General features: G+C 46.2%; 1 protein-coding gene across 1 annotated transcript in view; it reads left to right on the forward strand.

The window, feature by feature from the left end:
• LAMC1 (laminin subunit gamma 1) overlaps positions 1-27,664 on the forward strand; it is a 65,409-nt gene that overhangs the window by 27,047 nt on the left and 10,698 nt on the right. Inside the window, exons 2-16 of the mRNA XM_051793492.1 lie at positions 13,677-13,981; positions 15,876-16,006; positions 17,419-17,585; positions 18,632-18,820; positions 20,743-20,860; positions 20,957-21,055; positions 21,161-21,297; positions 22,116-22,238; positions 22,327-22,516; positions 22,768-22,880; positions 24,183-24,404; positions 24,490-24,678; positions 26,219-26,464; positions 26,764-26,917; positions 27,338-27,480. Of these exons, the coding sequence (XP_051649452.1) occupies positions 13,677-13,981; positions 15,876-16,006; positions 17,419-17,585; positions 18,632-18,820; positions 20,743-20,860; positions 20,957-21,055; positions 21,161-21,297; positions 22,116-22,238; positions 22,327-22,516; positions 22,768-22,880; positions 24,183-24,404; positions 24,490-24,678; positions 26,219-26,464; positions 26,764-26,917; positions 27,338-27,480 (2,526 nt within the window). The remainder of the gene's footprint in view (positions 1-13,676; positions 13,982-15,875; positions 16,007-17,418; positions 17,586-18,631; positions 18,821-20,742; positions 20,861-20,956; positions 21,056-21,160; positions 21,298-22,115; positions 22,239-22,326; positions 22,517-22,767; positions 22,881-24,182; positions 24,405-24,489; positions 24,679-26,218; positions 26,465-26,763; positions 26,918-27,337; positions 27,481-27,664) is intronic.

Raw genomic sequence — 27,664 nt, forward strand, 5'->3', positions numbered from 1 at the left:
TGAAAAGGCTGGGAACAGCCTGGCTTTGTTTTCCCATGAGCTGTGGGAGACTGAGCTGGGGGAACATAGATTACTCTTCAATCAGCGAGTCTGGGGGCGGATATGCTCATGTTAGGCAATGTGGTTTAAATTTGCAAGCTATTACTATCTGGTCACTTGGTTAATGAAGCGGTGAATAATTTGTGTCCTTAATGTTCCTGGGAGGTTGAAATGCCCTTAAGAAGCCAATCTGTCCAACTGCTCTGGCTTTCTGCAGCAAGAATAAAAAGTAACCAGACCTGATTAGCTGACCAGCTCAGTAGTACCTGAGGAAACGAAGCAGTATGTGATCAGCATAGTGACTGTTTCTCTATCAGTGACCTTTACATGAGTAAAAAGTACTTTGTATACAAATTTTTAGCTGCACTCTCTCCAACTTTCATATTTTGTGGGTTTTTAATTTTTATTTTTTTTTAAATTTGTGGATATTTTTTCTCCCTGCTCACATTTACTCACCTTCAGTACGTAGGGGTTAGATAAAAGATGACTGCGAGGAGGAAGGAAATTACACTCTTGCAGCTGAAGTGAGAGGTAGGAGGCTAAGCATGAATGCCTCCTAAAACTCCCTGAAGATCTCTTCCCAGGTCTCATCCAAAGTAAACTCTGCTTACTCCAGCAGTATTTTACCAGAGTGATACTGCCTTGTGAAGGATAGGGCAAGCTGCTCACTCACCCTCAGCAAAATCACCTATTCCAGGAAAATCCTCCCCGCTAAGCTGCCAACACTATCAACTTCTTATCGAGGATTGTACCTCATCTCTATCATCATCACTGTCCTTCAGAAATGGGGATTTCTTTAAACACTTCTTAAAAGAAATGTAAATTGCTGGATTTTAATGGACTGAAAATTAGCTTTTTCCTCCTATCCTTAACTTGACAAAAAGTAATTAAGATAAAATAACTTCTTGCAGAAGTATCCCAGCATGATCTGGAAGTGATTACATTATTGCTGGTATTGATTTAAGGCTTCTTATCATCTCTGTGAAATCTAGTGTATCTAATCATGGACCCATTGCTTCTTTTTTTTTTTTTTTATAGCAGGGCCTTTCTTTTAATTGGCTTGTATAGGCTTGAAATTAAACTATACTGTGTATACTTGAACTTTTTTTTATGTGTTAAGAAAACTCAGCAACTGTCTGAGTTAACATGCTGGTAGTGGAAATGTTGAATGAGCTTAATAATTACTTTTTTCCTGATTTTTAAAAGGAAATAAAATATTTTTTTCAAAAAAGTAAGATTTCTGTTGTAATGAAAATAATCTACAGCAAAATATAGGGTCATCAGGCCTTGGTGAAAGGAAGTCTGAGTATATGTGCTGCTTGTCCACGTGTTTGAAGCAATTCAAGTGTTATTCTTTTTTTGGGAGTAGAGCCATTGACTTAATCTACTCTCCAAATCTTTGGAGGAGTGAGACATCCAAGGAGGTTATCACCGTCCATTTACTCATCCAGAGGGAGGTTGTTACATCTGATATTGCTGCATAACTTTGTATGTTCAAGCTTTTTTCCTGAGAGTGCCCTGAGAGGCTCATGGAATTTTTTGCAGTGACTCAGGAAGGCATGGCTGTTCATTGACTCTTTGCAAACAAGAGGCAGTTGTGTTTCTCTTGCTGGAATGCATTACCCTATGGAATTAACACTCATCTAAGAATCTGGTCTGTGCCCTGTCATGTCCTACATAGTTTCTGAACCCTTTGCTCTTCTGCTTGGATGGGTAAAAGGAAGAACCTTTCCACAATAATGACAGTTCTTGTTAATGCTATGGGAAATGAGGGATCTGGGATTAAAATATGCAACTTCATCTCCCACAGCTTTTGGCTTCTGCAGTCGGATGTGACTCCGTGTTGTGGAGTTGAGCAGATGCAAGGCCTCCCTTCTAAGACTCAGCCAAGAGGCTGGCATGTAGGAAGCCATATGTTATTAATTCCCCTGCTCCCAGGGCTCCTTCTGACCCACCCCTCATTTTTTAGCATTACCAGAAATTGTGTGTCACTTTGGGGGAAGTGACTGCAAATGCCTCGCTTTACCCACGTGGATCTTGGCAGCCCTTAGTTGTCCTTCTGTGTGTGTCCATCTGCTTGTGTTTAAGACCAGCAATGAAGTCTTTTAATCTCTAGCAACTCCTATTTTCCATCTAAAAACACTATAGAGCAAGGTTTTTTGGTTTTTGTTTTTTTTTTTTTTTTTTACTTTAGTGTGAAGTTCTGTAAGGAAAAGTTTGAGGGTAGAAGGCAGTGTTGATGCTGAACAAGAGTCCTTCCCCCACTGCTCCAACGCATTTGCAGCATTTTCTTAACATGGACAGATCCTGGGTTCGACTCATTCTCGCAGGGGCTCATGTGACTGCTGAATCTCCTTTGGTAAAACATTTTGCCTCTTAATTTTATGTCATTGAAGTAGAGACTCAGCATGATTTGCATTGTGCCAGAAGACAGCTCTCTACCGTGGCTGATGCGTGCTGCTATTGAGGGTTTAAAATTAGGGTTTTATCTTGCCTATGACTGGCCCTAGTAATTGCTTTTAGGATAAGGACTGATATTCCTTTGGTATCAGAAGTTTACTGGGAAGTGGTAAACTTTTAAAAATAATTATCTTACCAGGCCATCAAGGAAACAAACCTCTAGAATTTGTACCATTTGGTATCTCCTGGATTTTGCTCCATTTCTATTGCACTGTTGTACAAATCTTTTTTTGAAGTGATACTGTGAAGATTAACGTTTGGGTTTGTGTGGAGGCAGCTTCATATGGCCTCTGAATGAGGTACCTGTCTAGGCAACAGAGTCATGGGAATACCGTGGGGTCTTGACAGTCTGAGCCAGAATACAAGAATTTAGTGAAAACAAAACCTTGAGAGTGTTGTATTGTTTGAGATTTCACAAAGGCAGTGGCTTTACAGATGGGCTGAAGGGGCTGTTTCTTCCCCTTTCCCCCCCAAAATACTATCAAAAGTGTCAAGATACAAACTAAGGACTCTGAAGGCATGGGAAAGACTTAATTGTCTCAACCTTGTGTTGTGGGCTGCCACCAATGGGCAACAAATTACTCAAAGTTTTAATGTGTGGTAGTTTATATTACTGGTAGAGTTATGAGAGTTATTATCTAACTTGAAAAAAATGTACTTTTTTTTCCTTCAGCTAGGGATTCAGCATTTTAAAAAGAATGTCACTGCCTTAGCAGTACTAATCAGAAAATGAATATTTACGTTTCACTCCTGAGAAAAATACCTTCTTTCTTGTGGAGTTCGTTTTGGATTTGCAGCAGTGCAGTGTGCCTGAAGAAGATCTCACCGTTTGGTGTTCAGTGCAGATGATTAAACTCACCTTTTGTACAGTCAGCCTCTTTTTAGGCAGTGCTGAGGAAATCCTGAGCTGTCCTGCTGCTGAAGAACCTGTGTGACCGGGGAGGATGTGGTGTGATCTAACAGGTCATGGCACGTGCCTCCCAGCACAGCACTTGGGGACGGGAGGTTTGTCTCCCCACGTGCAAGATGCTTCTTGGGCTTTTGCTGGGAGGCTCTGAGCCATCTGGGAATGCAATGTATGTGTTTGTGCAGCTTCCACCAGGCTGCTCAGCCTGTTCTCCAGCACAACTGCCTCGCTGCTCTGCTGCTAACAAGGTGAATGAATTGCACATCTGGAATCACCAGGGTTCCGTTGCGCTCCTGCCGCTGGGAACCAGGCGCTGACGTTTACCTTTGTCCCACACGGTATGGCCTGTGTTTCAAGACCGGTACATAAACTCAACAAATTAGAAATTCCTGCGGAAGGTCTTTTAAATACATTAATATTAAATTTTTTGTATCTGCTGGGGCTGTTGTAGGAAAACATGTTTTGCAGGAAACTCATTTGATGTCACACTGTCTCAGCAGTATCCCAGGTGGTGTTTGGTCCCACTGAAGTGGGACAGCGACTCTGTTGGTACCTTCTTTGCAGTCCTTCCTTTACAAAGGAGCAGTACAGTAATGCTGTCTCAGTCTAGACATCTCCCTCGTATACAAAATTGCATGGAAAAGCTGTGCATGTACCTATTTTTTTGCATTTTCGCAGTTTCTCTGTTCCTGATGGGCAGCCTTCCTGGGTGGAAGGAGTTTTGATCTGCAGGTAACTTTCCAAATCTAGATTTGGTGTGGATACGCTGAGGTGTTTCGGACCCTGATGTGAAGCAGATTTGGCTCTTTTCTAACCTGTCAATTAAACCAAGAGCTTCAGATTTTGCAACTGGAAGTATTGAGAAGCCTGGAATTAGTATTACCTTTGAAGGGTCAGTGGGGAGCATCCAATTTCATTTTCTTTGTTCGTGGTGTTCCAGAATAATCATAGGGAGTTGCTTCTGTTGCTTCATGCTAAGCCATGCTACCTTCTCAAGTACATGTAGTTTTCTGCTGAACTCTTTTCTTAGAAACAGTCACTGCATGTAGTAGTGCTTTGCCCTTCATGTGTGTCCAGACAGGACGTGTGGATGAACATGAACTCACACGACTGTGTGTTTAATACACCTTTGTGACTTCCATGAGCATTGGCAGTTTGTGTAGATTATTCTCCACAGGCGGAGTTGAAGGCACATGCTGGCTATTACTTGTGAGTCAGGAACTGGAGTGCAGTTCCTTCTCTGCTTCAGTAAAAATTTGGAAGAGCTTTGCTTCTGACTTTCCAAAACATATTTGAAACATAACTCAGTGGCAAGCTTTGTTTTGGAAATGGCCTCGCTCCAGCAATGGTTTTGTTGAGTGCTGTTTATCCCAATTCCTTCCCCGGCTTAATAGACTGAGAAAGTAAAACTGTTGTGTGGGTGGGTGGTTGAAAATGGGCCGTATGGATATTGCTGCAATTTGTGTTTCATAAATAGTAGCTTGTGCGTAAGCCTGTAATTGACTGAAAATGCATTAAGAGATAGTACGAGGGCTTGTCAACTGCTGCTTAAAATCCATCACTGGAGATTCTTGGGAGGAGGGGGAGATGGGGAGAAGGGAGACGTGCAAACTGTGCAGCATTAAACACTGTGATTCAGCTGTGCTCCAAGTTAGTTTTCTTAAATGTTTACTGAAGAAGGCAAAACTTAAATATTCGAGAAAAGAAAGCTGTCAAGTCTGCAGTGGGCCAGGCAACAGTATTATTCCCAGATAGCAGTGGTGTTAATTATGGCCTGTGTCTGAAAAAAATCTGGGGCTAGTGAGTGGGAGATGGAAGAGCTGGAGGGAGATTAAACCATCAAAATTCCAGAGCAGTTAGTGTTTTGTGCAGGGAACATTTCTGGCCTCTCCGTGGCTGTACAGCCAAGCAGTGTTGGAGCTGGTCTGGAAGGTCGTCTTGCTCCCAGAGCTGCTGAACTTGCTGCTGCTCAGGGCACTGATTGTATATAGACCTGTCACTTAATTTGTCCTTAATTAGGCTCAACAATTCGAGCTGTGTGTTTTTGATATGTAATTCAGATAGGAGCAAAGCCAGGTGTTGGAGCTCTTGCAGGGTATGAGCGCATGTGGGGGGTGAGTGGGGAAAGTGCTGCCTTTCAACAGGGGAAAAGGCTTCAAAATGTTATTTAATAGAAATTAGTGGCTGATGGAGCCATGGGACTGGGTCGAGTGACAATGTTCCCGTGGGAGCTGGTGTACCCCCCTCTGGGAGTGCTGGGCTGGAGTGAGGAGCATCTGACCCACGCACACGGACACCATCCAGGGTAACTTCCATGCTGCCTTTGGCCAGGACGTTTTTGACTCCGGTCAGTTGGGTTTGCTGAACTTGTTAAACTGAAATCTTGCCTATGGTTTGACTTCAGGTGTGCTGGGTAAAAGTGTGCATGCTAAGAGCAAGGGGAGGGCATCGACCTGCTGGAGGGTGAGGCTCCTGGGAGGGCATGCAGAAGGAAAACAGACCTCAGGAAAACCTGTTAACATTCCTGCACTAACAACATTCACAAAATGCTTTTTGTTTTATTTTTTTTCCCCTCCCCCTCACAAGTCAGTAAAATCCTAGTTGTCCTTTAAAGAAACAGTTTTGTAATTCTCACCAGATTATCTGATATTAAATTTGCTTTCAGGGTACAGCACTACAGTCCAATAAACTCATTTTCTTTTTACAAGAAGTCATGTGTTTGCCAATTGGACAGATACCACGTTTAAAGAAGCTGCAACTTATTTCTTGTTTAGCTATTTAAACTCTTGGAGTTTGAAAGTAATTTTTAGTCTCTTTTTCCCAGTCATTCTTCAATCCCCATATCACCTCTGAAAAGGTACAGTTGGAAGTGAACATCAGGAACAGTCCCTCCTACTGTCAAATTAAAATTTCTGAGGGGAAACGATCCAAATGGGATTCACTGTTTAAGTTGAATACTATGAGAATGACTGGAAGGTGGGTGAGATTTGTTGCTTTCTTGTGATTCGTGTGGATATGTGGTCTTACACAGGAAACGTTCATGAGGGATGCCTTTCTGTGTTGCCAAGGTTGGGAAATGTTCAATTTGATGGAAAGCTTTTTGGTGAATCTCCTTTGGCCTCCAGCTGCCACCAGCTCTGATCTTCTAGGGGCTCTGTGGTGGTGGTTGCTTGCTTCAGTTTTTACTGGATGATAGTTGTATCTCCAACATGAGGAAAACTCTCGGGAAAAGGTAATCTTGCTTGGACACCAAGGTCCTGCAGTGATTTGGAACCCTTTTAAAGGGTTGTTATTACTGTTGATGGTGTCATTATGGGCTGTTGGTGATGGAAGGATGATTTCTTGGTAATTGCTGCACATTCTTCTGCTGAGAATAAAGGGCAAAAGACAACTTTTTTGTCTTTTCTGCGTAAGTAAACTATTTTGATCAATTTTTTTTCTTTTTGTCTTTGCCTCTTGGGTAAAAGCCCTATTGTGGGAGAGTAAACCCCCACTTTCCTGTGCTCCTTCATTTGGGGTGGTGTAGGGTCGTGCAGCAATTTCAGGTTCTTCGATACAAGGAGATGAATTTTCCAAGGATCCCAACCCACTGTAACCCCAATGCAGCTCATCTTGGTGCCGACGCTGGTGGCAGGAGGTAGCTTTGCAGTCCAGATATATGAATGGAGCCCTCTCCAAAATGGCCCGTGGTGTCCTTGATCATCCAAGATCTGGCTGTGCTTGCCAAGTGTAAAGTGCCTTTTTAAAATGAGCTTTTATCGTTTGTGCTGAAAAAGGACTTTGAGGCTTCCTGTTCAGATAGGACTTTTGTGCTGGACATGGGATCTTTCCAGTCCCCAGTGAATAAACACAGCTGGCTGTTTTGGGAAACGGACTTAACATCTTTGCATCAAAGCTGTACAAATAAGGCAGCAAGCTGTACCAGATTATTGGATAAGGTTTTCTGACTTTTACACTGTCTTAAAAGTGATCAAATGAAAAAAACCCACATTTTTTACAAGGCTGCCTTCAGCCCATGCAGGGGGAAATAAGCTTCTCCTCCTCCCCCCTTTGGAAACATGACTAAAACAAGCAGCCTCGATGACTTATCAATGTTGGATTATCATGCAATAATTTACTGGGCAGCCTGTTGCTGTCCAGAGCCGCCCACACGCAGGAGTCAATGGTGCCTTTGTTTGGGAGCGCTGGAAGAATGCATGATCTAATGGGGTGGTGGGAGTTCACCTTCGTTCCAGCGCACTCAGGGCTGTGCTCATTCCCCCAGCGTCCCAAACACGTTTCCTTCCTCTGTCCCCAGCTTAGTACTTAAGGCTCCCAGAAAAAGCAATCCATGTTTATCTCTCTGACAGGCTCTTTTAAAACCCAGGCACCCATCTGTGGAGGAGCTCCCCAAGCCAGAATCTTTGTTTTGGTGGAGTGTGGTTTAAGAGAAGACTGTTAAAATCCTTCAGGCCTTTCTTGTTCGTGCTTTGTGTGCATAAATCTTCAGGCTCTTCATGTGAGAACAAGAAAATAAACCTAAGGTTTATTATTACAAGTTTGTGTTCCTCTGAGGGCCACGACTTGGCACTTGAGAGCTGTCATCCGTGCTCCTGTGTGGAGTTATTTCCCCAGTGGAGTTCATCAGAAAGTCAAAATTCTTCGTTTTCTTTCTTCAGATGCTGGATATTCCATTTGCTTGTGCAATACCAGCACTCTCATCTTCCTCCTCCTCCACAAATTTTCTCAGAAAAGCTGGGGAGTAGTTGTAAAGGACATTTGCTCTAGAACTATAGAAATGTCCTGCTTTCAGTCATAAGTTTGGCTTTTTCATGCACATGTGATGCAAGCGACATAACTTTGTGCTTACGTGTCTTGCAGGTGTTGGGCTGTTGTTTAATGAAACTACTTTATTCCAAAATAACAAGTTTCTTAGGGTGTTTCTCACTCTCCTTCACTCCTTATAAACTCTGTCCTGCTCTCGTTGCCCATCTGCATGCTGGAAAATCCTATCCTGTCCGTGGAACGGGGTAACTCGTTCACCTTAAAAATTCTTCTCTGTTCTGCAGCCCCTCTGATTCAGAAGGGAAGGCTCCAGGAATGTTTCTAGCATGGAAAGCTGAGAACTTGGAATGGTTGGTTGGCTCAAGAAGTGATCAGTCTTGAATGAGATGCTGTGAACTTGCTGGACTCTGTCTACTGAGATCCAAGTTTCTGTCCCTTGCAAGGAACGTGCTGCTCATGTGAAGGTTCTGGAATCTGGGCTACTCATAGCTCTTGGTGGTGGGAGATGCTGCCTCCTGCTATGGCCAGTGGCTCTTTATTTGTCAGAAAGGAACAGATGAGTGTCTTGAAGCATCAGTCCGCTTATAGCTGTGTGGTGGGAGAGTTGATGGTTCAGGAAGGGTAGAGTTGAGGCAGGAGTAAGGGCAAATGGCATGGGCATGTTTCAGTCTGGGAAAGGTGACATCTCCTCCTGGGAGTGACAGGGAAACAGGTCTGATGAGCAAAATGAGATGCCAACGGTGTTTGCCCTGTAACTGCAAAATGGAAATTAAATCCAGTCAAAAAGCAGTAAGTGGGCATTATTTGTTGCTGGTTTCGTTTCAATTCTTTTAACCTTTGCTAAGACATGGGTTGTCAGCAGGTACCTGCATGAAAAAACTGCCCTGAAACAGGAGCTAACCATAAGGGAAACAATTTCATTATTGCTCAGTGGATTTTGCTGAAAAGAAATCTGCAAAGGCTTGGTTTGTTGCCCAGTATAGTCTTCTCAGGTGGATTAGTTTTTCCCTGGGCAGCAGAACTCAGTGGCTGTATTTTCAAGCTCACTGCTGGGAGGATGCATGGAGGGAGTTCAGGGAATGCAGGAGAGGTAGAGTGGATTCTTCCCACATGCAGGAGATTGAGTGGACCGACAATGAAGGAGGCAAGTGTCATCTGGGCTTATCTCACCCGGGCATCTGCTCACAATTCAACACTTGTAGTCATTGTGCCAGCTGGCAGGACAGTTTTCCTGATGTAAATTATCCATCCGTTCTGAGGGGCCCGAATACAAGGAGACCTTTTGTGCGTAGGGACGAATTCCTAACTTGGGGGGAAAGGGAGGAATTTGTAAAGATCTAAATGGCATTTGCTTACATTTTTCTGGTCTGTCTTTACGGTTTTCAGCATGGCATGTTTCCTGGTGGACCTTGGGATACACAATTGGGCAATAACCCTGCTGAGGAAGGGCTGTAATTGCTGGTGGCAGCATCTGGTCAAGCCTGACAATGTGAACAGGTTGTTGGGGGAAGCATCCCCTGAATCAAACAACTCTGAATGTTTCCAAAGCCACTGCTGCTGCTGCCTCTCTAGACAGCCAGGACTTGCTCTGTTGAATCCATAATTACAATACTGTCTCGAAGGCTTATAGATTTACTTACTTATTGTAGAGAAAGACATTAAAAGATTTCTACATCAACCTGAATTGTCAGAATAGGCTGGCTATCTTGTCACCTTGTCACTTGCTGGTGAGCAGCTTCATGCCTTGGAAAAGATGCAGTTTTAAGACGCGCAGCTCATGATTTTGAGCTCTGAACATTTTAAAGACAAGTCAGGTTGTGCTCGTGGTCACTGATTCCAGCATGTGGAGTTCTTCCTGCAAAACAGATCTGCCACTTTTCAGTACACAGAGGGAAATATCTGACATTTGACACTATCAGACACTTCTAAGTCAAACTGAGATCAAAATAATTACCAGCTTCTAGGAACAGGAGAACAATGACTTTTTGTCTTCTAAATGAAATGTTTAAATGTTTAAACATTTAAATGTTTAAAACTGCCTTTCACCTGGTTATTGCTGTCACCATTTTTCAGCGTAATAGCTGCATATGTTTATTCAGCTCTGCAAGACTTGAAAGCAACCTGGACTGCTTATCTTTGCTAGAAAAAGGCTCTGGAACCTTGAAGAGCTGCCAGGCTGCTAAGCACAGATTTTGTGTTCAGTGTGAACAGTGGGGAAACGTGTTTATTTCCACAGTGTGTCAGCTGGTCTTGGGTAAACCCCATTGTCCCGGCAGTATTTACCCACGGCGAGCTGCTCAGCCCGGCACACAGCCGCTCTCTGTGCATTAACGGCATTCCTCTGTAATGCCATTAACTGCACTTCCCAAGGAGTTACATTCCCAGCTGCTATAAATGTCTTTTTCACCTGGGTTGCTCAGTCGGGGTGGGGGGGGTTGAATGTGTTTTCCTTGGCCTGTCGTGTAAAACTGGAGGTGAAAAAGGGAGGGTCCTTCACCGTTTAGCACAAGGAGTTTCTGTGAAAAACATTTTCATACTGCCCAGAGTGCAGTTGGCATGTGTTGTGCCTTTAGCTGAGCTGGGATTTTTGCAAGGAGCTGTGGGAGACCTTGTCTGGGAACACGGATTGTAATCCAGTTATAGTGGAGCGGGGAAAAAAAAGAGTTCTTTTCCGGGACATGCAGGCTGTGACCTGGCCTTTCGGCTAGAGCTGAAAGCTGTGTGTGAGTGAGAGCACGTGCCCGGCCCCCCCTTCATTCCCAGGATTCTTTTGAAGCATTTCCTCCCCAAAACCATCTTATGAAGCCTAAACATGGGGGTTTTGCTTCACACCAGAGGAATGCAGTACTAGTGGAGGAAAACTAACCACTCCAAGTCAAAGGAGCAGGATATTCCTGACAATTCAGCTGACACAGCTTAATGGAGTGTTCTTCATTCTGTTGGCTCTGGCTTATTTTTTTCCCCCTCTTGACTCATGGAATGGCTGCTCTTGCCTGATGTCTTTGTTGTTTTCACTTGTCGTGAAACTTGCCCCGAGAAATCCCACCAGAGCAGACGTTCAGCCTTATATTTTGCTTTATTTTAGCATGTGAACTCAAAGAAAACTTTCTCATTAAGCTGTTGATAGTTTTACTGTTGACAAAACTGCGATAGTAGGTCTGGTTTTTAGTTGCTGCCCATACAAGGTGTTGGGATAGGCTGGCAAAGTTGCAGGTCAACACGTACCCTGGGGGTTTCCTGCAGAAGAATGAGGAGGCATTTGTTTCTAGAGCTCCTTGCCTTTACCTGGAAAAGATGGGGAGTAAATCCTGGATTTGTTTGGGATTTCTTTTTCATGGACCTGAAGAAGATATTTGTGCATGTCCAACTTGTTGGCTTCTGTCAGTTTTGAGTTTCTGTGTCTGCACGTTCTTCACCTCTGAAGCATATTTTGCCTTCATGAGCAGCTCTCTTTTTGAGAAGAGACCAAGTAGCAGGAGAAATGGGAGACCTGGGAGGAAGCACATGATGCCTGCTTCTTGCCTTGCACTGACATTCATGAGAAAAATACTCCCAAATCCCTGGAACAGGATTAATCCCTTGCACCAGGCAGCAAAGGGAGGATATTGCCTAAGCTATGTTAGTGCTGAGTGTCGATCCTTTGGAGTTTTGAGCCTTTGTGGAAAGTGCCAGTTTGGCATTAATGCTGTGATTGCTTCTTGCTTGTCTTCTGTGTGTAAGAAGGTCTCATTAAATAATCAACCCCAAACCAACAGTGAGCAAGTACTGAGCAAGAGCCACAGATTGTGAATGGTCTGGCTTCCAGTCTTGTGCTTAGGTCATCTGAAACCACGCACATGATATAAATAGGGAAGGGTGTTCTGTGGGAAGTATTGGGGGGTTTGTATCCATCTAACACCCTAGCTGTCCTGCACGTCACACACAGACAGTACTTATTGGTCTTTTTCTATCCTTGGGGAGGTAGTTTTTCAGGTGCTGTATGTCTTGATTTTTACTTTATTTTTTTTCCTGGCACATTGATTTCTGGACCCTTTGCAGTGCTTCTCCTGCTGCTTTGGTTCCTTGTGCCAGCCATGCTGTGGGTGTGACATGCCTGGTCCCAGTCTAAGCAGAGGGAGGCCTGTGAGGCAGCACCATGGTGCACGACCTGGTTCCTTGCCGGCGGGCTGTGCGTGTGTGCTTGGAGGGGCACGCTGTTCTCCTTGCCTGGTGCCGTCAGGTCTGCTCTCATGAACACTTCAGCAGGGGCAAAGCCTCATGTTAAAATTTAACACGGTGGAGTTCATTCATTTTACAAGTTGAGGTTAAATCCTTGTGACTCCTACAAGCTGAAAAAACCTGTTTCTCAATCAGCTGAAACTCTTCTAGTAGCGCTTTTTTTTTTTTTTTTTGAACCAGTGATGGCTTCAAGTTCTGCTTAGAGCAGTGTTTTTCTTGGAAGTGGTGGGAGCATAAAAGAACATGGCAGGGACTAAACACCCGAGGTTTTATTCCAAACAAACCTCACGTTGTTTTAGCAAGCTCCCTACGTGCTCCAGGGTGTCCTGATCGTACAGTCTGTTTGCCGAGGTGGAGCAAGAACAGCTGGCACACAACTATATGCCTCCCCCTGGGAACGTGTCCCTCCTCCAGCGGGAGTGGTGGAGGAAGGTGGCTGAAATGTGCTCTGGGTCTTGTCTCCTAATGGGTTTTCTCAGGGCTGTGAGTCCCCTGGGCAGTTGGTTTATGTGCACGGGGGTAGATGCTCAAGTCACTGGAGAAGAATCCATGAGGGAGAACAATGTGTTGACTTCTACAAGCCTGTTAGGAGGTGAATAGAGGGCAGGGAGGTGCCTAGGAAACGGAGAACGTGGCAGGGTTGTAAATCATTGCACTCTGATCCAAAATGTGTCTTGATGACTTGAAATATACGGTCTGGGAAACTTAAACTTCGTTTTGGCTTTCCAGTGAGTAGAAGAGGTGTGTATTCAGTAATTCAGTGCTGGAAGAAAGGCTTTGTGACTAATAGAATGAGTTTGAGATATTGTCTATTTTGGGAGGAAGAAGAGGTACAAACCAGACTCTACAGTGTGACTTTTACCTCTCTGGTTAATACTGTTTCTTTCATACATGTATTTGGAAAAAATACCATCAAATGTCATCATTAACTTGGAGCCTGGCCTTAGATACCCACAAACTGTTTGTGGGTTTGATGAAGTCTGTCATCTGTTGGGGTAAGGACACTGCTGGGAGCGTCTGCAGGAGAGAACTGCACCTTGTGACATGTGTGTTTGGTTGCACAGGAGTCCGTAGGTCTGTTTATTTCTCTGTTCAATCTGCCCTCAACTTCTGCCTTCTCTTCCTTCACCTTGTCTTTGTGGGGCGATTCAGCACTGGGCTGGAGGAGATACTCCTGGTGTTCTGGATAGCGCCAGGAGATGCTTCTCCAAAGAGAGAATTGCAGTGCAGCTCTTTCCATTCTTTCCAAGTCCAAGTCTTTCTCACGCCCATGTCCTCTCACCCGCAGGGAAGGCCTTCGACATCACATACGTGCGCCTGAAGTTCCACACGAGCCGGCCGGAGAGCTTTGCCATCTACAAGCGCACGCGGGAGGACGGCCCGTGGGTGCCCTACCAGTACTACAGTGGCTCCTGCGAGAGCACCTACCACAAAGTCAACCGCGGCTTCATCCGCACCGGGGAGGACGAGCAGCAGGCACTCTGCACCGACGAGTTCAGCGACATCTCCCCCCTCACCGGGGGCAACGTGGCCTTCTCAACGCTAGAGGGGCGTCCCAGTGCCTACAACTTTGACAACAGCCCTGTGCTGCAGGTGTGTGAGCAGGGCTGAGGTGGGTGGGTGGGCTGAGCGGGCTGAGCGGGCTGGTTTTGTGTGTAGTCATCGTGGATTGTGGCTTTGTGCCTGCTGGGCTGTACTGCAGCCCTTACTCTTAGTGAAAGGCCCTTGCACAGGTAGGTTGGGACAGACATTCCTAAGAGGCACTTTTGAGCTCTCGACTCTATTGTTAGTAAGTTTATGGTACAGAAAGCAAAACTGGTGGCACTAAGGTTGATTTGTCACTAGGCATCATGGAAGTCTTCAGAGGATGGATGCAAATCTCTACCTGCTTAGAAAGCAGCTGTGGACATTTGTTGTTTCAGATACAAGGACAGAGGAAGGTAAAGCCTCTGTTCAATTTATATTTGAGGCATCTTGTGTGTATACTTTGAGTAGAAAAAATTAAGAAATATGAGATTCTTCTAAACAAATAAAAGCATTACAGGAATCCCTGACCTGTTCTCTTACGTGTGTGTTGAAGCAGAGGAGCTTGATTTTATCCACGGAATTTTTCTCTTACAAGTGGCTTGGCAAGAGGGGTTTGGCTGAGTTTTTTTGTTGTTCACAGTGGTGGTTGGGCAGTGGGCAGGAGCATACTGGAGCAGCAGTTTATCTGATTTACTTACCACTTTCTGTATTCTGCTTGGTGACTTTCCTAACTTAAATTGCAACAAGGAGCTAAAGCTGTGGGATTTGCACCACTGGGGCTCCTTGTCTTCTTTTCAGCACTGTGTTTGCCACCAATTCTCTTTCCTCTTAGAGTAGCAGGAGCAGACTGAGATGTGAGGACCCAGCAGGCTTGGGTCTCGTCTGTCTGGTCCCCAGGCAGGAGAGCAGAATCTGGTGGGTCTCGTTTCTGCAAACAGAAATAAAGATTAATGGGAAAGGAAGAACTCCAGAAATGGAAAAGAACCAGTTTGGCCACCTCGTTCGTGCAGCTAACCCCTGCAGAAAACCGTGTCTTATCGTTACGGTGAACGCGGAGATTTCAAGTTAGCAATGTGTTTAATTTTCTGATAGACTTCTCTATTTTAGGAACAGAGACCTGACCGCCAGTTTCCTAAAGTTTGTATAAAACTTTTGGTGTTGCTTTTCAGAACTGAAGTAAATGTGTCTTTTGTGCTTGGCATTTCCACGTGTGTATGCCAGTGTTTGTAACTCACTCAATCTTATCATAGTGGCTGAGCAGTGATGCAGCTGCAGCACAGTTGTACGTACAATTGTGTTTTTCTTGTGTTCTTCTCTTATGGTGTTTGAAGGAAAATGGCATTACAAAGCTGTAATAAAAGCAGGGAGGTGCCAGTGAGAGTCATGGGCTGAAGCTGATGTGAAATTTGGGGACAGGCTGTGTTTGCTGGCTGTTGCTGGAGGAGGGCAGGGCTATGTGTTGAAGATGCTGTGTAAATATTATGAAAAGCTCTTGTGTTGCGAGTCAGATCTGCCTGTCTGTTTGTCTTCCTCAGCCTTCCCCAGCCTCATTCATCTGTCTGTCTGTGACTTTCAGTCTGGTGCAGTATGTCTGCAGGAGCACTGCAGGCAGGCAGATACATACAATTAGCAAGCTGGCATAATTGCCTGCACTGCACTTTTTGCTGAAGAGGTTGCCCACTGCTTCCCAGCTGAGAGCAGTCAGGATATGAAGAGGAATTGGAAAGGGTATCCAGAGAGGAGTGGGGTCCAGGAAACTCACCTGAACCAAGAGGATACAGTGTAAGGCCTCTGGGGCAGGAGCGTGTGACACCCCGAGGTGCAGAGGGGGATAGGATGAGGAAGGAACGTGCTGATTGATAAATGGCTTTGTTAATAGAACTGCTAATGACACAGCACTGCTGTGCTTTCCAGAGGGAGGTTTGATGTTTCCTCTGATGGGATTTCTTGTCTGCTCTAGGAATGGGTGACGGCTACAGATATTAGAGTGACCCTCAATCGTCTGAACACATTTGGAGATGAAGTTTTCAATGACCCAAAAGTTCTCAAGTCTTACTACTATGCAATTTCTGACTTTGCTGTGGGTGGTAGGTGAGTAGACAATAAAACTCTGTACTTATTTAAAGCTTTTGGTCAGGATTATTAGACTGCTTTAAAGATTTTGGTTATACTCACATGATTCCATTAGGCTCTGGTCTTTATTGACTGTCCTAAACCAAAAATGCAGTAGAATGAATTTTATGTAGCTTGATGCAGATACTGTGCATAAGCTTTTGTGGCTGTAATTTCAGGGCTGACAGAGACTGAATATTTTTTTCCTTGATTAGATGAAATATTAAGTGATTTGGGAGGGTGGAGATTGAAAATAGTAACAAAAATATGAAACAAAAGAAGAAATTTTTTCCTGCCCTGTGCTTTGTGTGATTTTTTTAATTGGTTTTAATTGCTTTCTGCCTGTATCTGTAGCTAGAAAAACAATAAGTAGAAAATCTCAGTGTCTCTGCCTCACATTTGTTTTGGGAGCTATCTTCTGTGAAGATCTGGAGCACTGTATGACACAGCTGTGGTTGTCCATTCCTTTTGCCAAAGCCTACTGCAGAATGTTTAAACCTTAAGTAGTTGATGATAAAATGTTTTAATAAATAGAGCTGAGACCAGTGCAGTGTTTCGACTGTTTGCAGAGACCAGTCCTGAGCCTGGGATTGGGCCACATGGGGATTTGTACTGGCTGTATCACCAGTCTTGGAGGTCCCTGGACTTCTGTTATTAGTCACCTCTGTGCTATTTAATTTCTTACTGATACCACAGTATCCCACACCCAGCAAGCACACTGTGTTCTGGACTCTCACCAGGGAGAAGCTGTGCAAAATTTATTAACCTAAAACCAACCAAATCTTTGCTTCTCCTACTCAGCTTACTCTGAAGACTGCAAAGGAATTGATTAACTTTCTCCCATTTCTAAATGCCTACCTGGAGTATGCTGCACCTCTTTGTTTTATAGGATGGTTTGGTTTGGAGGGGACCTTCAGAGACCATCCAGCCCCCATCGTGGGCAGTGACACCTTCCACTACCCCAGGTTGTTCCAAGTCCCGTCCAACCTGGCCTTGAACACTTCCAGGGATGGAGCAACCAGAGTTCCTCTGGAAACCTCTGCCAGTGTCTCACCACCCTCATTGCAGAACATTCCTTCCTTATGTCCAATCTCAAACCACTTTCTTTGAGTTTAAAATTATTGCCCCTTGTCCCATCACTACAGGACCTAGTAAAAAGTCTCTCTCCATCTTGTAAACCCCCTTCAGATACTGGAAGGCCTCCATAAGATTTCCTGGAGTCTCCTTGTCTCGAGGCTGAACAACAGCAGTTGGGTTCTCACTTTTGTTGTGACCACCTACCTTTGAATTTATCTCAGACCTTCAGATCCAGTCCCCGTTTTGGGGGTTGCTCTGTGAGTGACCTGGATCCGTAGAGTTTAAATACCTGTTCCTTGCCTCTTGTTGACCAGGTGCAAATGCAACGGGCACGCGAGCGAGTGTGTGAAGAATGAGCTTGGGAAGTTGGTCTGCAACTGCAAGCACAACACCTTTGGGGTCGACTGTGAAAAGTGCCTTCCTTTCTTCAACGACCGTCCATGGAGGAGAGCGACAGCAGAGAGTGCCAACGAGTGCCTGCGTACGTGTGGCCACCCTTCAGGGGACAGGCTGCAGGGGCTGTGTCCCCTGCCTCTGCTGGGAGACAGAGGCTGGCCCTGCATGGTTGGAGTTAACCTCAGTTGCAGTCAGTCAGTGTTAAGCACAGTTAATGGGACAGTTAGTCATTCCAGTCCTATCCTGTAGGAGCTTTCTGGTAGATCCCTAGGAAGAGGCATCTCCTTTCTGGAGAAGGATGGGAGCAACATTTAGGGAAGAAGTGTCCTGCAAAAATGTAGAGTCTTGTACTTTATAGGACTCACAGAAAAGAAATGTGTATTTAGTATGCTGGAGTATAACTGCCCTTACAAAAGCTCCTCATTTAGCATCTGCTGACTTGCCTTTGTACTTGGGTTATTGGTTTTTACAGTTAATTGTTAACTGTTGGTTGTCAACTGTTTCATCCCATTTCGAGGTTGTTGCAGCAGTTCTGGACTGAAAATGCAGCTCTCTGTCATGGAACACCAGTTTGCTTGGGTTTGTGTCCCAGACCACAGCTCCTGGTAGTTTACTTTATGGGGAAGCTTTTTCAGACAGAAAAACTTTCTTCCTGTCTGACCTCTGTGTGTCTTGATCGGTCCCAGCTGTCTGGTCAAGACCTTGGTCTTCCCCTCGATAGGCTGGTGAAACTGTGTTGTCCTGCTGCCTAGACAGATGGGATTTGCAATCCAGGGGAGAAACTCTCCTTACAGCATGGAGTAACCTCGCTGTTACCTTCTCATGCTCGTTTGGATGATGGAGATTGGTTTTGCTGTGTGGGAGGGCAGCATTTTGGCTGCAAATGGCAGCCTGATGTGCAAGGGAATGGAGTAGGAAGTGCTGGTTTTCTTCTGAATGTAGATGAGAACGGTCTGGAGTTTGTTTCATCCTTACAGCCTCATTCAACCACCACAAAAACACACTTCTCCCTTTTTGTCCTTATGATGCACAAACGCCCTGGGGCTCAGGATGGTTAAAAGCTCCTCTGAGCTTTGTAGGGTTTTGTGCTGTCAGGGTTGGCTGGTCACTGACGGCACATTGTCTTTGCAGCTTGTGACTGCAACGGGAGGTCCCAGGAGTGCTACTTCGACCCCGAGCTGTACCGCTCCACGGGCCACGGTGGCCACTGCCGGGGCTGCGCTGACAACACGGACGGCCCGCACTGCGAGCGCTGCAGGGACAGCTTCTACCGCCGGGGCAGCGACCAGGGCTGCCAGCCCTGCAGCTGCAACCCCGTGGGTAAGCACTGCCTGCTGCAGGCTTCCAGGCACAAACCCCACCTCTGCTTTTGGCTATTTCTTGCTTTATTTTTTTCCCCTCCATATATGAAATGTGTATTGTGTTGAATTTTGGTTTGAGTTATCCTCGGATCTAATTGGGGTTAGATGCTTCACCCCTGCAGCACTTACTCCTTCCAGTGTAAGGTTTGTGGGATTTTTTTTCACTGCGTATGTGTTGCTGTGGATGCTCTCAGTACTAAAGAACTTATTTAAATTCTTAATAACTGAGATGATGTGAGTGGATATTTCTGGAAGTTGCTCATACTGAGGAATTGTAGTGAACTTTAGCTGGTGCATCAGTTTCTCCTACTGAGTATCCAGGCACTATAAATACAAACCAGTGAAACATTAAACACAAAAGGAGTGGGGATGAGATAAAAAAAAATGAACTCAAAATATGTACTTAAACTCCTTTTTTTTTTTTTTTTAAAAAAAAGTGGGGGGAATTCTGGCAGGAGAACAAATCTTTTCTCATCGGGGGAACCACTTGACCTGTAAGGAGTGATCCCATAACTACACCAGCCCACAGCAAGTAAGGGGGAAGGAGAGAAAAGGGTAACACATAGTAAGGTATGATGTGAGGTTTCAAAATAGAGGAGCTGGAATAAGTAATTGCTTGCAGCATGCCCTGAAAGCAGCCAGGGAGAGGTCTGCCAGGGTGCATCTCCTATCTAATTTGGTCAGAGAGTTGTACAGTTGTGAAATTTTTGACCAATAAAGGCCCTTTCTTCTTCTGTTTGCTCTCCCAGGTCATGTCAGACCTTATTTTAAGATGGGTGAGGGTTTGTGTCAGCTGAGACAGTCAAGAAGATGTAGGGAGGTGACCTCTCAGGTCTTTAGGGACAGCTTTCAAAGGGCTTTATAACTTAGCCATCAGCTTGTATCCCGTGGCACATTGGCACCCAGGGTGTATTTGAATCCCCTGGATATGTTTAGATTGCTATTTTTTGTCTGAGTGCTGTGTTTTCCTAAATAATCCTAAGTGGGACTGCAAAGGGGATTTGAACTTTGGCTGTATATGGTAAAGGTTTTGTGAGGAGTTCTGTCCTGTCCAGCCTAATCATCTTATAAGTCTTCACTTTGCTATAATCTTCTGGTGTGAATTGAAGTGGAAACAAGCAACTATTTCTGTATACTAAAACATTTTTCTCCAGGTAGTTAACTCTTGGAGTGCTGACAGCTCCAAGGCTGCCAGCTACAGGGATGCTTGGAAGAAAGCATTTTGTCCACTGTGGATTAAAGAAACTGCTACTGCTTTTTGTGCAAGTCCACTTGGACAGAGCAGTACTGAGGAAGGTGTCTTTCCAAAAAATGAGAGTTTTGCTCAAGAGTTTGTTAGGGTTCATGGTGGCAGATGCAGCTTCACTCTGAGGAGGCAGTTTAGTCTTTAAATCCAACTTGGGAATTGAGGGAGGAAACTGGAGCATGAAAGGAAGAGGTCAGGATATCCCCTGGCAAAGGGGAGATGGTCGTTAGGGAGAACACAAGGAATTTGGGGAATAAAATATCGGAAATGGTGTGTTGCAGGATAAAACAGCATGGAACTAGAGGCATGCAAAGGTAACAGTGACGATGGAGCAGGAATAAGGATGAGAATGCAATTTGAAGTTAAAATTATAGTTATATATTAGAAGGCTGGTTGGTAGGAATAAAAGACTGAGTATACTTTGGGAAAACTAGATAACAATTCATCTGTCTAGGGGTGCCAGGGGAAAAATCCCTGTGAACTAGGGGCAGCCTTTAGGTAAGCATTCACTTGTCAACTTGAAACTTCCCACTTTCTTCTCCCATATTCCTTGCCTGTTTTGTGAAATTTCAGAGCTTGCAGGCTGACAGAGCTGTGTATGTGTGCTGAGGTGCCTGTCCCTGCTGTCCCCACAGGCTCCCTCAGCACACAGTGTGACAGCTACGGCCAGTGCAGCTGCAAACCCGGTGTGATGGGGGACAAATGTGACCGCTGCCAGCCGGGCTTCCACTCCCTCTCCGAAGCTGGGTGCAGGTAAGGGGGACTGCAGCTCTCTAAAATAAACCTGGACTCTTTTGAAAGCTTTCTCTGTGGCTCCTAATGGGTTGTCCTCTCTCCTGACTCTGGCAGACCCTGCTCTTGCAATCCATCTGGCAGCACAGGGGAATGCAATGTGGAGACAGGGCGGTGTGCGTGCAAGGACAACGTGGAAGGCTTCCACTGTGAGAGGTGAGTTTCTCCTCCCATGGCTTTGTTTCAAGAATGAGAAACATTCGAGCGATGACCTGGGGTCAAGCATCAGGGAAATGAGTTCTCTTTCCTTCATGTCTTCAGATGCAAACCTGGATTTTTCCATCTGGATTCCTCCAATCCAAGGGGCTGTACCCCCTGCTTCTGTTTTGGACACTCCTCGGTCTGCACCAGTGCTGTGGGCTACAGTATCTACAGCATCACCTCCAACTTCCAGTTTGGTAAAATTGCCTTTCTTTGTATCTCAGGTTGGGCTGTGGACTCAAGTCAGAAGCTATTAAAAAAAACCCAACTCCTTCCTTTCAAATCTTGGGCAGGCAGGTCTAGGATTCCTCCTTTGAAAGTGCTGAAGCTACCTGGAGCTTCCATGTCTGCTGCTTGTTTGTTCAGCTAGTATGAATTCACAGCTTTGGCTTTGGGCAGTTATTGTACACCGGGCAGGTGCAAATGGGAATTGCAAATACAAGGCTTTTCTAGCTTGAGAGGTGTGCTGGCAAGGAAACATTTCCTCAGGTTTCGAACCAAATCAGGAGTTTCTGATTGAAAGGATTAAAATCACTTTAGGTTTGGAGTTTAAGTGGCTCTGAATAAAACACAGTTGTGTTTCCAATGGGTCTGTAAGCTGAGGAAAAACCTTTTTTTTTTTTTCATGCAGTCAGTTTCCTGTGTATGCATGTTTTCATGCTGCGTAGCCTGAAAAGAACATCTTTTTAATTAAAATTCCACTGGAGAACAGTTCATACAAAGGCTGCAACTCTCAACAAGTCGTAGGGGACTGCAGGTTTTTCCGTGCCTGTTTAAGCTCTTTAGAAAAGAAGGTTTTGAACAAGTAGTCATCATAGGGCTCAAAGTTCAGAGGCTTCAAGTCAGCACTGGGGTTAGGGGCTTAAATTGGAAATGTGGTGTTTGTCAGTGCCTGTGCACAGACCATAGAGTAACTAACAGAGTGAGTACATAGAGTACAAACAGAGTGACATGAAAAGTGTGTGCAAAGCCACATCTTCCAAGGGTGTTAATTCTGGCACATCTGGTTTTTCAGGAGAGGATGAGTGGCGTGCTGAGCAGCGTGATGGCTCGGAAGTCTTACTGCAGTGGAGTGCAGAGACTCGGGATATCTCCGTGATCTCGGACACCTACTTTCCCATGTATTTCATTGCTCCAGGTAGGTCATTCCAGAAGCGTGGCTTTCTGTGCTGCTTGTGCCCCTTTACGTTCCATCCCCTAACTGTAAGGATTTCTTATCCTTTCAGGCAAGTTCTTGGGCAACCAGGTTTTGAGTTACGGGCAAAACCTGACCTTCTCCTTCCGTGTGGACAGACGGGACACGCGGCTCTCTGCAGAGGACCTGGTGCTGGAAGGGGCCGGGCTGAGAGTGTCGGTGCCACTCATTGCCCAGGGCAACTCTTACCCCAGTGAGAGTGCACAGACCTACACCTTCAGGTATGGTGGGAGCAGCTGGGGCTGAGCTTGGGGTGCCCCTGGCCTCTGAGCTCTTGAGGAAACCAGGATCATTAATTTTAGCTCGTAAGAGGGTTCTTATCAGGTTGATTTTCACTCGCTGTCTGGCAGCGTTGTGTAAGCGCGTGCAGATGATGTTGCAAGAGCATTCTGCCTTTGGAAAGGGGGCTTTGAAAGGGTGCAGCTGTTAACATTTAAAAGCTGTGCTGATGATGCATGGCCCTTCTCCCTAGGCTTCACGAGGCTACAGATTACCCATGGAGGCCTGCTCTAACAGCATTTGAGTTCCAGAAGCTTCTCCACAACTTGACTTCCATCAAGATCCGCGGGACATACAGCGAGAGAAGTGAGTCACTGAGCAGAACGCCGCAGAAGAGGGGAGGGGGCAGACTCATTGGTCTGGTGCTTGAGTTACTTCATTGTGGGGCTGTAAATAGCTGTGGTAGCTTATTTGGCAAAGCTTTGTGCCAATGGATTTTCACTTGGTCTTCCTGTGTAACAGCTTCTCCCAGACCTCATGAAGAGGATATGGGGAAGAAAAGTGCTGTCTTTGAGGGTCTGGAAGCTCAACACTCATCACCTCCTGATTCTTTGCTTCTAAACATGGGGATTGTGCTGTGTTGCATGGCCACTGTCTTCCAGATTGATAAAAATACATAGTACAGAGACCCGAAGGACGTGGTAGGAGACACATAGGGAGTTTACAACACTTGTCCACAGTTTTTGCTACACTAGGAATGGTTACGTCCCCCCTGTTTCCAGGTCTTACCTTGACATGGCAGATGGGAAGGATGGGGTCTTGAAAGTGCTGCCAGTGCAGAACTTAAGTGAAAGCTCCTCGTAATGTGGGTTTATTAGAAGTCAGACATGAATTAGGAGCAAAAATGTGTCCTTGGGTGGTGTTGAGTGTCAAAGAATTTTTCAGAAAGATGGAAGGGGTGAATTTGCATTTGGAGAAGGCTGGAAAGCTGCAAATGTTTTCAGTACAGGTGGCTTGTAAAGAGGAATGCGGAGTTGTGAAATGGAGGGGAGGAAAGGTGTGGAGCAAACCATCCCGAGCGCTGTAGCCACTGCTAATATGAGGGAGCTGAGGCTCCCTCAGTGCACTGGAGCTGCTGCAGTGGTACACAGTGGTATAAGTTAAAAGCCAGCTATGTTGTGTCTGGGCTCTGTTTTGCCCCAGGGAAAGGGCTGGGAGAAGAGGGGGGAAGCACTGAAATGCCAGCAGAAGGAATGGCTAAAGAGGAATAGCTGAAGAGTTTGCCCCGAGGCATGGTTTGCAGTGTATTAAAATTGCTGGAGAGGTGGTCTGTCCTGTCTTGAAAGACAAGAATTGGTTCTGGTATTTGATGTGGAAATGGAACCCATACCCATGTAAAATATAACATAAACTGACTGTACTTGCTCACCTGCTCTTCTCAGCATCCTTCTCTGTTATTCTCGTCTTTCCTGCTCTGCACATGCCCTTCATGAGCTCTGTTGAATCTTTTCTTATATGTCTAAATCTTCCTGGAGGATTTTGCTTCTTGATTCCCCTCACCACCTGCGAGCACCCACCTGTCTATCCTTTGCACCATTCAGAGTGTTTTGGGAAGTGGTGATGAGAGCCTTTGTGGTTACAAAGAGTTTCCCCCTTGGTGCTTTCTAGGTGCTGGTCACCTGGACGATGTCACCATCACAAGTGCTCGCCCTGGACCTGGTGTGCCCGTGGCCTGGGTGGAGAGCTGCTCCTGCCCTGTGGGATACGAGGGGCAGTTCTGTGAGCGCTGCACCTCTGGGCACCGGCGAGAGACCCCGAGCCTGGGGCCCTACAGCCCCTGTGTGCCCTGCGCGTGCAACGGGCACAGCGAGACGTGCGATCCCGAGACAGGTGAGAGGGCTGGCGAAACAGGGAGGGTGATTCTTCCTTTCTAGGTTGGACAAGGAAGCAAAACCCATGTCCCTCTCTATTCCAGGCGTGTGCAATTGCAGGGATAACACAGCGGGGTCTCACTGTGAGAAGTGCAGCGACGGGTATTACGGCGATGCAACGGCTGGCACAGCCGCAGACTGCCGACCCTGCCCCTGCCCGGGCAGCTCAAGCTGTGCCATCGTGCCCCGCACCAAGGAGGTTGTGTGCACCAGCTGCCAGGCTGGCACTACAGGTGTGTTCCTACACAAAAAGTCATCTTCTACATCCACATGCTTGTGGAAACGTGTCTCCTGCCAGTTCTGGGAGTCTGATCCATAATGTGAAAGCTGCTGTGTCTTCTGATTCCAATCCTTCTCCCTTCCTCAACCCTGTTTTCTGTCCTGTGTGAGGCTCAGGGCTTCCCATGTTCCTTGTGCTTGTCTCTCGAGAACAAGAGAGCAACAAAGGCTTCATCTGTGCAAAGTCTGACCATTTCTATGCTATGTAGGTGAACCATGCTGGCTTCTAATAGAACTCTGGTAATTGTATGCAGAAAATAGATTTAAAGGAGCCAGGGAGGTGGGTCAGACTGAAATAAAATTAGAAGATGCAGTTTGCCAGCCAGGGAGGCACCACAGGATGCTTCCTAGGAAAAGCAGGAAGGCTGCAAAGACTCAAACACTGCCCAAAAAAATATAAGATCAAACAAGTGCTCAGCAGTTTTAATGAGAAATATATGAATGGATAGAGATCTTTTTTTCAAAGCAATAAACTGTGAAGTCCAAGCATGCAACTGAGTTGTTAAGCAGTTGTTTTGTTCTGCCTGCAAACAGCAAGGAAGCCTTAGGATGGCTGGCAGCCTCCTCCCTGCTTCTCTGCTGATTTTATGCTTGGCATAGCAGAGTCCAAAGTACAGAATACCTGTAAATGCTTGACATGCTTAGAAAACCCCCTGACCAAGCAGCTCATGGAAGTTCCTATGGGTGCCACTGCATCGTGAACCAGGGAGGAGTCCAGGGGCCCAGATTCCTGCGGCTCAGGTGTCTGTACAAGCTCGTATTTACTTGTAACTGTGTGACTGCACAGGAGCTCCACCTGTGTCATGCCACCTTTCTGGGATGTGAGGGAAAAGAGGGTTTGTGTGCAAGAACTGCCTAACAAACGGAATTTTTAGCTGGCTGCGGAGGTCAGATCTGCAGTAAGTGTAGGGAGCTGCTGAGTTGGATGCTTCAGTGGCTGCCCATGGAGGTTTGGTGCATCTCTGGCAGTGGAGCTTCCTGGAGCAGTGATGCCCCATGGAGCTCTACCTGGTTGGAACTCTTAAATTTACAACAAATTACAGCAAATAGGTTTGGCTTAAATGGATATTAGGAAGAAATTTTTTACAGAGAGAGTGATCAGACATTGGAATGGGCTGCCCAGGGAGGTGGTGGATTCACTGTCCCTGGAGGTTTTTAAGATGAGACTGGATGTGGCATCCAGTGCCATGGTCTGGGAACCACAGTGGGGTTGGATCAAGGGTTGGACTTGATGATCTCAGAGGCCTTTTCCAACCCAGTTGATTCTATGATAGGAGGGAAAGGAGGAGTGGAAATGATTCATAATGCAAAGTTCCAGTGAAAAAGCAGCTTGAATTTAGACATGGGGAGGGATTTGTGTCTGACCCCAATAGGAGGATGAAAGTGCAGGAAGCTGGAAAGTTTTGTTTTCAGAAGGGACTGGAAAGGACATTCTGTGTGAGGTGGCAGCAAAGGGCTTTCTGCTGCAGCACCTGAGTGTGTGTTGTGTCCCAGGCAAGAGGTGTGAGCTGTGTGACGACGCCTATTTTGGGGACCCGCTGGGTGAAAACGGCGCTGTGAGGCCCTGCCGCCTGTGCCAGTGCAACGACAACATTGATCCCAACGCCGTGGGGAACTGCGACCGCCAGACCGGGGAGTGCCTCAAGTGCATCCACAACACCGCCGGCTTCTACTGCGACCGCTGCAAGGACGGCTTCTTCGGGAACCCGCTGGCCCCCGACCCCGCCGACAAGTGCAGAGGTCAGAACTGGTTCCTCGTGCATTTTACGATGGTTTTGTCCCCAGAGAGATGCTGTTAGGACACAACGTCAGGCTGTTGCTTGTGCCCATCAGCAGCGATGTGTGGTGGTGGTTTGATGGTTTGAGCTTGTTAAAATCCTTGTATTTGTGGGCACTTACTGCCATTGAGGCAAAAGCACTGTGCGATGCAGACTGCTGGCTGTGGTTTGGATCCAGGCCTATTTAGGGACCAGTGAGTACCAACACCACAAGAGACTTCTAACTTGGTGCATGTTTCTCCATCCTTTCTATTTTTGCAGCTTGTCACTGCAATCCCTATGGCACTGTGAATCAGCAGACGAGCTGCAATCAAGTGACCGGGCAGTGCGAGTGCCTGTCCCACGTCACCGGGCGGGACTGCAGTGCCTGCGAGCCTGGATTCTTCAACCTCCAGAGTGGACGTGGCTGTGAGAGGTGATGTTTACCTTGGCTTGGGGCAAAGAGCCTGGTTTTGGAGGGTCTGGGCTTACCTTGGGCAGGAATGTGATGTTTGTCACAAGTAAATGCTGTGCCTCAATGCTGCTGCAGGTGGGGAAGAGCAGCAGTCAAGGAGTGGCTACTAACACTGTGTAAAAAGCCTGACTTATAAATAGCTTTATAAAGAGCTCTAAATCAGAGTTTTAAATAGAAAACTGCCACGTGACTGTGATTGTAGCAGGAGCTCATGGGTTCCTTTTTTAGTGCAGGCAGCAGGCTCAGTGCCTCGCCTGCTGTAGCTGCACAGCAAGAAAAGCGACTTTGGGCAAATGCAAACATTGCGCTGCGCCCTTCAGGGGGGCAGTTCACCTCTGTGTCCCTTCTGTGCCATGTCTGATGTGTGTCTTCCTCTCCCAGGTGCAACTGCCATGCGCTGGGCTCGACCAATGGGCAGTGCGACATCCGGAGCGGGCAGTGCGAGTGCCAGCCGGGCGTCGCCGGCCAGCACTGCGACCGATGCGAGGGCAACCACTTCGGCTTTGGCTCCGAAGGCTGCAAACGTAAGTCTGAGAGGCCAGAGCGAGGCAGATGGGAAGGATGTTGCACACGCAGCCTTCCCGTTGCTTTCGTCCTGTCCCTGGGAAGGTCCTTTCTCACTGTGCTCTTCATCACAGAAATTGGTGCTTTTATGTCCGCACCCTGCATGGTGGAATTTGATCTCCGTGCTACAGCTTATCCCCTTGT

The sequence above is a fragment of the Manacus candei genome, unplaced genomic scaffold (assembly GCF_025592945.1).
Source record: "Manacus candei isolate 608988 ecotype Guabito, Panama unplaced genomic scaffold, ASM2559294v1 h1tg000005l, whole genome shotgun sequence".
NCBI classification, from domain to species: Eukaryota; Metazoa; Chordata; class Aves; order Passeriformes; family Pipridae; genus Manacus; species Manacus candei.